This window comes from Prunus avium, chromosome 7, assembly GCF_965620075.1.
Source record: "Prunus avium chromosome 7, drPruAviu1.hap1.1, whole genome shotgun sequence".
NCBI lineage: Eukaryota > Viridiplantae > Streptophyta > Magnoliopsida > Rosales > Rosaceae > Prunus > Prunus avium.
Genome location: NC_142290.1, coordinates 27,613,046 through 27,626,592, shown reverse-complemented (window position 1 = coordinate 27,626,592; position 13,547 = coordinate 27,613,046). Strand labels below are relative to the sequence as shown.

Below are 13,547 nucleotides of genomic sequence, written 5' to 3'. Positions count from 1 at the left end.
TGTATACATTAAAATTATAAATTTTTTATCAACTAATTAATTTTATTAAAATTATAGCATTCATTGTTTTACTTCCCATTTGTTATTGTTTGATGATAATAATTTGAGGAAAAATGTCATCGTGTTCATCCATAGGGAATTTGCAGTTAGTTTCTCCCACATGGAACTTTTCTAAAAGTAAATCTGCCATTTTGCTTCATAAACTTTCAATTCATTTTCATTTTATGCTTATTCTTCCAAATGAATATGAACAATTCATTTGGTAAATCTTCAGAAAATTTTTCATGTTTAAACGAGGTAATCCATTACAAAATTCACGTTCTCCCTGCAAAATTGATTAAGACCCAAGAAAAATAATCTTTGTTGCTTATCTGGGTCTGCACCTGAAACCCACCTCAATTCTCAATGAATAAGTTCTCAATTGGCGACCTTGAATCTACAAGAATGCCTATATAAAGTGATTATTTGGAAAATAGTAGCAACATGGAGAATAAATAGACAAAGAGAAAGGATTTACAGCTCTGTTGGCTTTTCTCTTCTGTCATGAAGAGGAAAGGATAGGGAAAGAGAGAGGCGATGGAGAGGAGAGAGGCTGCAGTGTGACTGTGAGTGAGGGATAGGTACATATATAAGAAAATAAAGACAACAAGAATCTAAACCCTAGTATGGTCTGGTTTTGTTTTGTTTTTTTTTTTTTGGGATAGGATTAAAAAACAATATATTTGCTAGCATATATGGGTTAGCACGCGCTTTTGGGAAGGGAGGATTAAACAAAAGTGCACGACTGGTTTTTTTTTTTTTTTTTTTTTTTTTGAGGACTTTTTGTTTTTTTATTTGTTTTGTTCTATACGTATATAATGTATGGCTTAACTTGATTTTTTTTGGTGCCCCTTTCAATTATGGGCCCCGGGCCCAGGCCCCAGTTGCCCTCCCCAAGGGCCAGCTCTGTCCCCCTTGAATGTCTATCATACAATGACATAGTTGCCTCATTAAAAACCTTGCTTGGAAAACCTAGTAGGACAAAACCAAAGACAAGGGAAAAATAGTGCAACTTTCTTCTAGATCATTGATATAGTGTTGGACACGCTTATGTTGCCCCGTTAAAACTTTGCTTGGAAAAACTTAGTATGACAAAAACCTAGTTGAATGGAAAAAGAGTACAACACGCATATGTCCTGTATGTAGTAGAATTAGGATGCTCCCTTTGATTTTCATTAACTTCTGGAATTTAGGCTTTAGAAAAGCTTTGGTAAAAAGGTTCGCTAGATTATCTTATGAACGAATTTGTTTGACTCCAATCTCTTGGCTTTTTCTGAAACTATGTCATCTTTGATGAACCCTTCTTTGATTTGAGCAATACAAGCAACATTGTTTTCATACATAATTGTTTCATGCATTTAACACATGTTATAAGTTTTGCGTTAAAATAACAACCATGTCTCTACGAGGAAAACTTATGTCATATTAGTGATTTTATTTCACTTCACAAACACCAATTCGTAACATTCATACTTAACATTTGTAATTTGATGTTTGAGCTATAGGTTTAATATTGAACACTTCATATTTAGTGATAAATGGAATTGGCTATTTCCATTTTGGCCTTTTTTACTTAACTTGTCGACATTCATGAAATGAGATTTAATATAATCATAGCCCTTGATTATTGTAGTAGCTACTAATAAACCAAATGTATCATTAATTCGTGATCCCACAATTCTCATGTGCATGTGCATGCATAATTTATAAGCACCTCATTGCTTTGGGGTACCAATGCCTCTTCAGGGGCTTCTGTTGTCACCTATGGGATAAACATATCTTTTAAGATGAATTATTTAGAGTATGTGGATCATAACCTCTTATAGAGCGTTATTTTCGACAGGGCTTGAATTTTTCAAATAATCTCCACTTCTGGATAGTTAAGTTTTTAGAACTTATATTTATGTCATGCTCGAGACATGCATTATATATAGTCACTTATTGTCATGTTAATGGATTGTGATACATGAATATCAATCCATGCTTGTATATGTATAACTTTTATATATATATATATATGCGCATTATCTTGATGAGACAAAAGCGAATGTATTCAATGCTAATTCACGACGTTCTTTAGGAATTGTCATTTCTCCCCCTAACGACGGGAAAATTGTTACACCAATAGTCATCAAAATTTAGGAAAATAAAGTCACCATCATTATCGAGTCAAAATGACCGAATTGGATAATATGAGAGTTGTGCTCGTAATTTTCTTGTCAAGAGACAAATATGTGACAATTTTATTAGGCACATTCAATAAAACTGGTGAAGTGGTCCATAATTAAATGTTGTATAGACTCACAAATATCCCCTTGAATTATTTAAGGAAAGAGGGCTCAAAGTCAAATTTAAGTCGTATGACAGCTTTTCTTTGTGAGCATGCTTTGCAATGATATTTGTTAGACAAGACAATATTTTGAGTCTTTAAACGATGTCCTTACAAATTTATAAAAATCTTATGCATCATTGTGGACCATGGATTACCAAGACAGTCATGCCACAACATAAAAGTTATTTGGTCAATGAACTTCTGGTTAGTTAATTAACTTGGATAAATCGAACATCTTCTTTAGCCCAAATGTTCCTTTTGAGTCGCAAATTGAGATTTGTGATGTTTTAAATATCCAACCTGCTGTTAATCTTGGGAAATATTTAGGATTACCTACTGTTTGGGAAAGATCTAAGAAGGAAGCCCTGAGTTATATTAAAGAGAGGATAACTAAAGTGATTCATGACTGAAAATGTAAAGCTTTGATGAATGCAGGAAAAGAAATTCTGATTAAGGCTGTAGCCTCGGCAATACTTGCCTACCCAATCACATGGTTTAAACTACCTTCTACTCTATGTTATGAGATTGGCATGATCATGGCTAATTTCTGGTGGGGCTCCTCCGACTCCGGGGATAAAATTCATTGGAGAAATTGGACTAGCCTTGGGCAACCGAAGTCTTGTGGTGGCTTGGGATTCCAAGACTTGGACGATTTTAATAAAGCACTCTTAGCTAAGCAATGTTGGAGAATTCTTGCGAACCCCACTGCACTTTGGGTTAGAGTAAAGTCTTTATTATCCCCATTGTGGTTTCTCGGAGGCTGGAAAAAGTGGTAGGGCTTCTTGGGCTGGAAATAGCCTTTTGGTAAGGCGTGAGATTCTTATCAAAGGAGCAAGATGGCAAGTCATGAATGGCAATACCATTAATATATGGTCTGATACTTGGCTGACTCAACATGACCCTGGGTATCTTAGGGCCTCTCGTCCTGTGCCCCTACATGCTCCAACTGTTGTTGCTGAGCTGATGGATAAACATCATCATACTTGGGATCCTTTTCAAACGTAAAATCAAACTTTTCCTATGGCATGCTGTCAATGGTTTCCTTCCCACTTTTGAAATCCTTTTCAAACGTAAGCTTTGCCAGTCTCCCATTTGCCCTTTTTGCAAGGAACAACCTGAATCCATTGAGCATACACTCTTCCTTTGCCCTTGGGCTGCCTGAGTGTGGTTTGCTATTTGTGTTGCTTACAGACCTCTGCCTCAAGCTTTCACTTCGTTGGATAGCTGGATTCTTGATCTTTGGTTGTGTGAGACCTTTAATTTGGAGGAGAAAGGATGGATTATGACTCACTTTGCCTTTACTAGCTGGGCTATTTGGAAAACTCGTTGTAAAATAGTTTATGACAATTCAAATTCCTGCCCTCCATCGCCAGAACTCACGGCCTCCTTGGCGGATAGAAGTGTTGTGGAATTTCGCTCACTTGTGAGCTCGAAAGAAAATAGAAACCATTTCAATAATACACCTGTGATCAGTCATTAGTGGGTCAATCCTCCACTAGGGACTGTCAAAATAAACTGTGATGCTGCTTGGGATAAAGTCACGAATCTAGCCTCTGATGGAGTTGTGATAAGGGATCATATTGGTATTTTGCTTGATGGCATTGCACATTGTCTCCAATCATTATCAGTTGTGCAGGCTGAACGTCATGCGATCCGAAGTGGATTGGAGTTGGCACATCACATGTACGAGGTTTCACTAATGTTATTGTGGAAACTGATTCCAAGGTTTGTTTTGCTGCTGTCCAAGAAGATATTTCTGTCTAAAACTGGACTCTTTACCCTATTCTCTATGACATTAGAATGCTAAAAGCTTCATTCTCTTCTCTCCGGTGGGCATAAACTCCTCGAGACGCAAACCATGCAGCTGACTGGGTGGCTTCGCAAGCATGATGAGGGTTGTGTACTGAGGCTTGGGTCGTTCGACCTCCAACTGCCCTGGTCTACATACTTTCACGGGATGGATTACCTTGCCCACCGAACTAGACACTTTCCAAGTTTCCTCTTTCAGTTTTTTTTTCGTTTGTTTTGTTTACTGTTTTGGGACTAACCTCTCTGGTTGGTCTTTTTGGTTTGTAGCCCTTCACAGTTTTGTTGTTCTTCTATAAAGTACTACTTTTACCAAAAAAAATAAAAATATATCCATGCGAATCTTATCATTGTTCTATTTAGTCACATTCTTGTTTTGTCAGTTTCCAATTTGATCATTGACTTCTATCCAAGTCTCCTGGCAAATGCATTGAGCCATAGAAATTCACGGCATACCCTAAAATCTATCCAATAAAGCCTCGAGCCATGCAACATCCACCCCATTGGCCAACAAGAGCCAATTGACCATTCTTTCACATAATCATATGAATTGCAATATTTTTCTTCCTTTTTTTTCAACTTCAATCACCGTCTACTTCTTCTAATCTATTGAGAAGTCTTGAGATTGACTATAACTAAAGGGAAGTCTTAAGTTTGGACCCATAGGTTGTGTTTGGTTCATGGGAAAATGGATTTGGGAATGCAAAATTATTCGCTTTCCCATGAATGGGGTAAGTAATCTAATGGAAAGACATTAGAGAAAGGAGGAAATCGGAACAAGGAATAGCAGTTGACAAAGCTCTTAAAATGCTTATGAGAATAGAAGAATAAAATTTAAAGAACAAAGGAACATAAAGCCTGCCATATCAGAGCCAACATAAGTTTGTATTTCTCTAGCAAAAAGAAGAAAAAGGTTTGGACTTAACAAAATGTACATTAATTTTTTCATTTCTACCAGCATAAAGAGGAGGCGAGGCTTGTTTAGTGTTTAAATTTAACTCAAACTAACTTGGTTCACATTTCTCTTTGAACTAGACTCCAGTCACAAGATACTAACAGAAATGTATAATATTCAACTCAAAAGAAGCTTAATACGATCCAGTTACAAACGAAAATATTTAATCTATAGCTAGCAGACAGGTTTTCACCTCAACCCCTTCTATGTATTCCCTCTTATAAGAGATAAGGGGGGCCCGGGGGACCAATTAAGATTACAAGTACTTCAGAGAACTATATGAACCATTTCCGCTTCATTTCTCAATTCCGACAGCGACTGGAAGGGTAATGGTAGACATAGGGGTGCACATATGCATATGCATAAAGAGAGTAAGCACTTAAAAACAAATATGAGAAGGGATAAGCTTTCCTGGATTCATAGTATTGTTCGGATCTAATGCTGCTTTTATTCTTTTCATTGTCTTCAAAGCCTCCGTCCCCAATTCTTGTTCCAGATACTGAAAGCGAAAAAGAGTATCTCTTTAGAATAAAGAATATACCCAGTCTTCAAGCTAAGTCCATTATTGTAATGGTCCCAACCATCAAGTTTATTGATAATTTTTGCTCTATACCAACTATCCCTTTCAATGTATGCCCGGGACATTAGCCAGAAACGGCAATTCCAAAGCATAATATTCATCCGAGTATATGACCACAGATAAATTAAGTACCTTCATTTTTCCTGTACCAACGCCATGTTCACCCGTACATGTTCCTGCTCAGTTGTAAAATACCAACTTTTAGCACCATAATTAGTCAACCATTGTGGTTTAATAATATTTGGCCAGTGGAAAACCTAAAAGAATTAACGGACTTGGGATAACATCAACTATTGGTGACTACATGTAGACATAATAGAATAACCAACTTCACATGTATAGATACCAAGAAAGAGAATCCGAAAAAATATTTTCATAATAGCCATTTCCATAGCACCTCGATAATTCATTGACTCGGAGAATAGAAAAATTCAAAAGTGGGCCCCAGAATAGTTCGTACCTTCCATTGACAAGGCAGTATGGACCATAAAATGGTTCAGTCTCTGTGCTTCTCGTCGATGTTCTTCATTGTAAGGGTCAAAAAGAATCAGTGTGTGGAAGTTCCCATCACCAGCATGAGCAATAACTGTGCTGTTGTTAGGAAAAAACAATAAAAGGCACTACAACAGTCAGTCCATTTAATCGTCCAGGCTATCGGTGAACAAAAATATATTTCATCATAACTTCTCTCCTGAATAATATGGGAATACAGTCATTTGACTATACATTACCAAATCAGTTCTGATGCATCCAGCTCTTTTTTGGACCTTGATATCAATTCTGCAAGGCACGATAGAGGAACACATACGTCCTGCACATAGTGAAAAGTAAAACATAAAAAAGAGCACCTTTGAGAATCTAAGGAAACCAAGAATGTGATTTTAACAACCCATAAACTATTTCTTTGTATTTAATAATTCCAAGTACGCAACTGAAGATAATTATGAAGCATAGGAAACCGTTGAAACTTTTTAGGAACTTCAAATGAAAAACTTAAGTTAATTTTCAAAAGATCCACCAGGTTGCCTGAAAGGATGAAGGGTACAAAAAGAAAACAAAGTGAGATTCTTAGAAATCCTTCCCCTTTCACACGCAATACATTCTTTTCTTCTCTACTATGCTCTTACTGAGCCAACAAGGAAAAATGCTTTTAGAGATGGCAGCCATATAAAACATGTACAAAGGAAAGAATTAAATTAATAGAACAAGAGAAAAACATCCTAGTTGTCATCCCATCGCCCGCCAGAACTATAATTCAAATATACTGATATTCACTGACCGAAATCATTGCCTCAAAATTAGGCTCCATTGCAAAACATGCCCAGAGTGCCTCCTTCCTCATCTGCATGTAACAAAAGATTTAAATATAGAGTATGACAACAAGGACTAGTTGGATCTATCAAAGAACTCAACATCTACGTCAGAAGTATAATATCAAAACAATTTGAAATCGAGCTGCAATTAACCTGTAAGTTTGGATAATTCTATCAATAGAAATGAATATACAGCCACATATTTTATTAAGTGAAAATATCAAAAAGTGAGGACAAGAATCAACAAGCCAAAGCGCGGCATATGACAAATTACTTGATTTTTGATTTGCAATTGCCCCAATTTTGAAAGCCAATAAGTGATAAAGTAATAAATAAAATCAAAAGTGTGATTTTTTTGTTGAGTATAGTTGAAACAAAAGAAATTGTAAGTCCCATAAATAAGGAGCACACATACAAAGAGAGATTTACCAACCACAAACCCACAACGGACACAAGAAAATAATTCCATTTATTTGTTGTACACCAATCAAATATTCAATACCTTCCAGAGTTCCTTTTTAGTTTCAGGATCTTCTGCAAAAACAAAGTCTGACCCATTGTGTTCAGAAGCAATCTTCTGAACGATAAGGGTTTGTTCACGGGAATATGCCTCTGAAAAACAGAAAGAAAAGAAATCGCGAATCACTAGAAGTAGAGAAGGCATCTTAATAACTTTTTTTGTAAAATGAAATGTCAATGTTGACTTGATGGGAAGAGGGGCAGGGGTTCAACAAAATAAAGCCTTTGGTCACAATGAAAATACTATTTCTTGGTTCCTTGCTGAGCATGCTAATCTAGCTCTTCTAGTGCAATTGATCGTAGAAATTTGGCATCCACTTAGACATGCATGTTCTCTCTTGTTTCCCTCTTTTTTCTTTTTCTTTCCCCATATTTTTTCCCCAGGAAACTGATACAGCCTGGGCCAATTAAAGAATCAGCAGTTGATCCAAGAGGCAATAACAGACCTTTACCTACTAACATAATCAACTGCTTTTTCCAATGCCTATACAAACTAGAGCATGAACTTCCAGATTCCTCCTTAATGTTCACTGTGTGTCAAATCATTTGTAGATTTCATGACTTTGTCATATACCGAGAGAGGGAAAAACAAAATACATTTTTGATACCGGGTGCAGTTAGCTCGATTGTAGAAATGTTCTCCTTTTAGAAATATATTTAGCCAAAAATAAATAAAAACAGTACATGACAGCCAAGACAGAAAAAGAAGAGACCCTATTTCACCTGTGCCTATAAATTCAAACATTAAAGTCGGAGTTTCAGGCAAACTCTTCCCATTAGCAATGTTGATGGCCCTCACTTGGACCTCATCCAGTAGTTCAACCCTTGACACCTAATGATTATGAAGAGGAAATCTATGAAGAATTTAAAACGTGAATGCATATATGTAAGCAGCTAAAGCTCTACCTGTATTCCAGACAGCATAGTAGCAATAGCAACATCTGCAGCATCCTTAACTGTAGGAAAATTACACATAGCAACCTGCAAATTTCTGTCACAATTAATAATGGAATGCTATATAAAAGTACCTTTAAACATAATTGTAAGTGAGGATAATGTAACTGCAAGAATAAATCAACTGAGATGAAAATTTCTCGTGAAAGAGAGAAATCATAATATTAACGAATATCATAGGAGAGGTCCAAAGAGAGGTCACAATTTTTAAGATAAATGAAGTTTTTAGATATAATAGAAGACCTATCAGCATACCACTGAATATTGTGGAATTTTTTGAAGCCGTAAAGTGACTTCTGTTATTACCCCAAGAGTTCCTTCACTTCCAATGACCAGGCGGGTCAAATCATACCTATGACATGCAAATTTTATAAAGCTCACAACATGACTGAGTTTCCAAGAATCTCATAGAAGATAAACAACGTATCCATTTATATAAAAAAATTAAAACGAACCCTGCAGCACTCTTTCGAGCACGAGATGCAGTCTTAACAACATCTCCATTTGCAAGAACTACCTGGAAGATAAACAACATAAGAAATACAGAATAACACATGTGATCCAAGCTGTTTGTTCATTGTCCAGTAGCTTTAATGAAAGGAGAAAATGCCGATCATCTGTTTGTTCATTGTTAATGTTGTGGTATTTATTATTCAAGGAGGCTGGGTGATTCCAGAAGGGTGTTATTCACTGCTTTGTGAAAATATTGCTGCTCTTCGTAAAGGAAAGAAGGCTAGTGGTTGGGTTGCTGCAGGATGGCTCTTTTGGGGGTAGTATGGATGGAGAGGAATAGAAGGATTTTTCACAGTAATAAGGGGTAGGGTAGAAGAGCTTTTGGAGAGGGTGAGATTTTTTTCTTCACTTTGGGCTTCTGCTTCATCAGAGTTCAAGGACCTTTCACTCTCTTCTATTCTGCTAGACTGGAAGATATCTATTGGATAACTCCTCTGTTATATTTTCATTTGGGATTCTTCACTCTCTTTTTTATACTAGATTGGAAGGAAGCTTTTGCTTGGTTTCTTTATTGTAATCAGTTGTATTTTGTTTGTTGGCGGACTCCTTGTTCACTTTCTTCTATTAAAAAAAAAAGTGTTCCAAGCATTAGTAAAAATAATTAACAAACCTTGAGACTGATGACATTATCACGCATGGTTCCATACCTACATGCTAAAAACAAAATCATTAAAATGAATAGTAAACCCAAGAAGCCAAAATTTATATGCTAAGACCTCAAACATATCCGCCCAAACATAAGATTAAAGAAAAGAAATATAACTACCACAGGAATGAGTAGCTTGAACATTAAGTCGGAGAGAGAGAGAGAGAGAGAGAGAGAGAGAGAGAGAGAGAGAGAGAGAGAGAGAGAGAGAGAGAGAGAGAGAGAGAGAGAGAGAGAGGCCCAGGGCATGTAAAAGAGGTCCTAAATAAAGTGGACAGCAGGGCGGCTAATGTTTGGAGGAGACATGTGACAAAATCTACCATTCATCTTTAACCTTTACCAGATCTCATTGATGTTATTATGAGTTTCTTGTAAAACACGTATTTATGCCTAAGTAATGATAAAGGATATCACATGACACATATCAAGAAGAACGGGTAGAGCTAAGGTGACAGCGTCATATGTGCTTAAACCAATAACTTCCATAAGACACTTAATTAGGTGCTAATTTAAAGAGTTTCTTTACATAAAAGGTTAAACCTCAGTCAAAGGCCTTGTATATTAGCACTGAAAAATGCATTAATTCAATTAAGTTTAATTAACCAGTAGACAAACAGAAAGCAATCTCACATGTGATGAGCCAAAAGATATTGAATGGATCCCAAAATTAAAAGCTAAAAGAGCAGAATAACTACCTAACAGCTAAGGATCCGGAGCAACGTGTAGCACACATTCCTCCAATTGTTGCACCAGGCCCTGCTAGTCAACAATGGTGAAATACATGAAAACAGAAATAGCACAATTTACTTAAGAGAAAGAGAAAGGACACCTTACGGAGGAAGGAAATACATCAAAACATAATCTTTACCTTTAAAAAAACATCAAAACATAGTATAGTACTTAGTTACTCTCACCGCATTCAAGTGAAAATGATGTTCAAAAGCTAAAACATAGAATTATAGTAACTTAAGGAGTTTCTCCTTAAATTTCATGCATATAACTCAAATGGTTAACGGAAACACCAAAAAGTAGCACTTTTAAACTAAAGCTTTCAAGCTCATTGAAAATACATGTTAAACTTGAATGAGGAAACTGATGATAACACATACCTTGATGGTGGAAACAAAACAATGTTCCAGGTAAGGTTTTTTGGTTAGCTCAAATGTCAAGTAAACACAACTATATTGTAATTATTTGACCTTCATGGTTTGTTTCCAACTTGACCTTAGAAAGAGAAGGTACTAGGGTCAACTTATGAGTAGGTTGCTCATTTAAAGCAAATTTAAACCGCGTATATAACCAAATTATATAGATAACAACCACCAAATACATGCACATTAAGAACCAGATAATGCTTTAACACATGCATTGCATTCATACAGCTTCTGATGCCATGTTTTATACATAATGCACCACTAGAATGCATTTGAAAAGAAGAAAAAAAATTCTTCAAACACTGTATCAAATAAACTTGATAAACAATTAATACATCCCATGGATAGATTACAGTGTTTGATATGGCCAATAACCATTACCCAAAAAGAAAAAACTACCTAACCTGGATCCAGGGGAAAGAATAGACCATAAGGCTCCAGGTATTCATTAAGCTCCATCCACCCAACCCCAGGCTCAACAACCACATCCATGTCCTCAACATGTAATGCTTTAACACGCTAAAATTTGAAAATTTTGAGGAATATAAGCATGACGGTAGAAAAGAAAATTGTCCGCAGAGGGATAAGAATTATACACATTCATAATTTAAGCCAGTCTATAAACTCTGCTGCTAATCCCAATATTAGAAGGAAATAGGTGAAGCATGTTACAAAGACAGTATTGATTCCAGATCTGTATATGTTCAAAACTGAAGAAAACTTGGAACTTTATTAGGATCATGCACTGAAGCAACAAGTTGAGAGATTTAAAGGTTAATCATTTTACAATCTTGCTAGTTGCATACTGAACCTCAAGTTACAAAACAAAGTTACTATTATGAGCTTTACTTATTGCGAAAAATCAGGACAGTAGACCAGAATTGGCAGGTGAAGAATATTTTAATTGTGAAAAATAAAAGTTTTAATACTAAATCACACTCGGTGCATATACATACATTCATTAATGACATGTCTACACAAACACCTCCATTGGGAGACAAGGTGTGACCCTCAATTGATGTGGCTCCACCATATGGTACAATGGGAACCTGATTTACATATAAAAGCAAAAGCGGTTAGTAGTTTTAAGGTAAATTTAATTGTCCAACACCAGTGAAGTTAGAAAGCAAAATACACGAGATCAGATGTGTGCTTCTTCACGTATTGTTTTCAATCACAAAGTTCATGTGAGAATTATATTCACTACATTATTGGGTTCACAATCCCAAGAGAAAAGTGAAATTTTAAACATTCAAAAGCATAACAAGTAACACGGATTAAAAGAAAACAAAGAGGGTAGAAAATCATTAAATTTATGAAGGAAGGAGAATTTCAGACCTTATGCTTGTCACATGACTTGACTATCTTAGAAACTTGCTCTTCAGACCTGAAAATTATGAATCATCTGTGGTGAAGATTGGAATTAGATACATAATAATATTTAGACGGCATATTTTCCTGTGCAAAATATCATCACATGTTGAAGAGTCTTCATTCTTAAGTTGACAGAACCACCAAGGGAAAACAAAAGAAACATAAAGGAAAATCTTTATGGCATTGAAGTGGAGGTGAAGCATGACTCTCACCTGGGGCAAACAACCACGTCAGGAATATTAACTGCTTTGTGAAAGCTGTTCTGTGGTTTTCCATGGTTATACCTCTCCTCATAATCCAGTGTCATATTATCCTACACAACCATATACCATTATCAATAATATCATAAACCCGTCTAAAAAAACCGCAGAGATTTTCAAACTGAAGAAAGAAAACAATGAATTGAACAGATTGCCAAATTGGGTAAATGCAATACTTGACAAATAGCCTTCAATTCATCAATAAGCTCTCGTGGGACTTCCTTGTGCGAGCCTTTAACCACAAACTCGGCGCTATTGGACCAAAAAGACAGTCTTTAAATAAATATTTAAACAAAATAATACAAATGTGATTGAAACGAAAGAAAGTTACCGAGAATTGACACTGGAAGCTTCACAGAGTGATGGGTCTGATTGGGGATGGAGGGCAAGTGATCCAGCTGAGACTGCGAGAGCGATTGGAAGTAGCGAGCGCGACCAGAATAGAAATGGGTTTTTTGTGCTCTCAGAGTTTGTGGTTGTCTGAGTTCTGACAAGCTTGCGGGACACTGAGGTTCGTAGAGCCAAGGAGTTGAAGAAGCACTTTGAGGAACAGCGTAGGCGAGAGAACCACGACGACATTGCCATGGTGGATGTTAGAGAGAGAGAGAGAGAGAGAGAGAGAGAGAGAGAATGGGCGGTGTTCGAGTGTTTGATCAAATGCTTGGTGATTACATTATCTGAATTTGATAGAAAAGACGACGAACTGGATTTTGTCAACCGACCACTGAGCTCAATGCAAAGATGTCAAAACACTTGGATTTTAGCATGGTAGGAGGGCCACTGACAGTAACATTTTATTATAAAAGTGACAAATGAATCCAATAACTGTGACAAATGAATGTCCAATTACTCTATTATTTTATTATAAAAGTGAATAAGGTTAAAAAAAATTTGTAAGAAGTAAAAGATTATCTTTCTTTTTCAAACCGTCTTAGAACGAAGTGGAACCCTAAAATTGAGAGAAATTCTGATATTTGAGTACCGACACATGATGATATAATTTGGTGTTAAAATATAGGTGAAAGAAAGGGTTAATATTTTTTACTTTTAAAGTATAATATCAATAAATATTCACTTATATTATAACACATAAAATTTTCAA

The 13,547-nt window shown here is 36.1% G+C and overlaps 1 protein-coding gene across 1 annotated transcript; it reads right to left on the bottom strand.

Annotated features, from left to right (window-relative positions):
• Window positions 1-5,230: 5,230 nt before the first annotated feature.
• Window positions 5,231-13,179, bottom strand: LOC110748823 (FAD-linked oxidases family protein). The gene is made up of 18 exons (XM_021948788.2): window positions 12,777-13,179; window positions 12,622-12,697; window positions 12,398-12,498; window positions 12,150-12,198; window positions 11,768-11,860; window positions 11,216-11,330; window positions 10,353-10,413; window positions 9,622-9,658; window positions 8,954-9,015; window positions 8,754-8,850; window positions 8,451-8,525; window positions 8,268-8,376; window positions 7,528-7,637; window positions 6,992-7,054; window positions 6,444-6,523; window positions 6,173-6,303; window positions 5,845-5,888; window positions 5,231-5,631 (listed from the first exon to the last, which is right to left on the bottom strand). Exons 1-18 carry the CDS (start codon window positions 13,028-13,030, stop codon window positions 5,512-5,514), a joined length of 1,677 nt encoding a protein of 558 aa, XP_021804480.2. The 5' UTR covers window positions 13,031-13,179; the 3' UTR covers window positions 5,231-5,511.
• Between the last annotated feature and the right edge of the window lie 368 nt (window positions 13,180-13,547).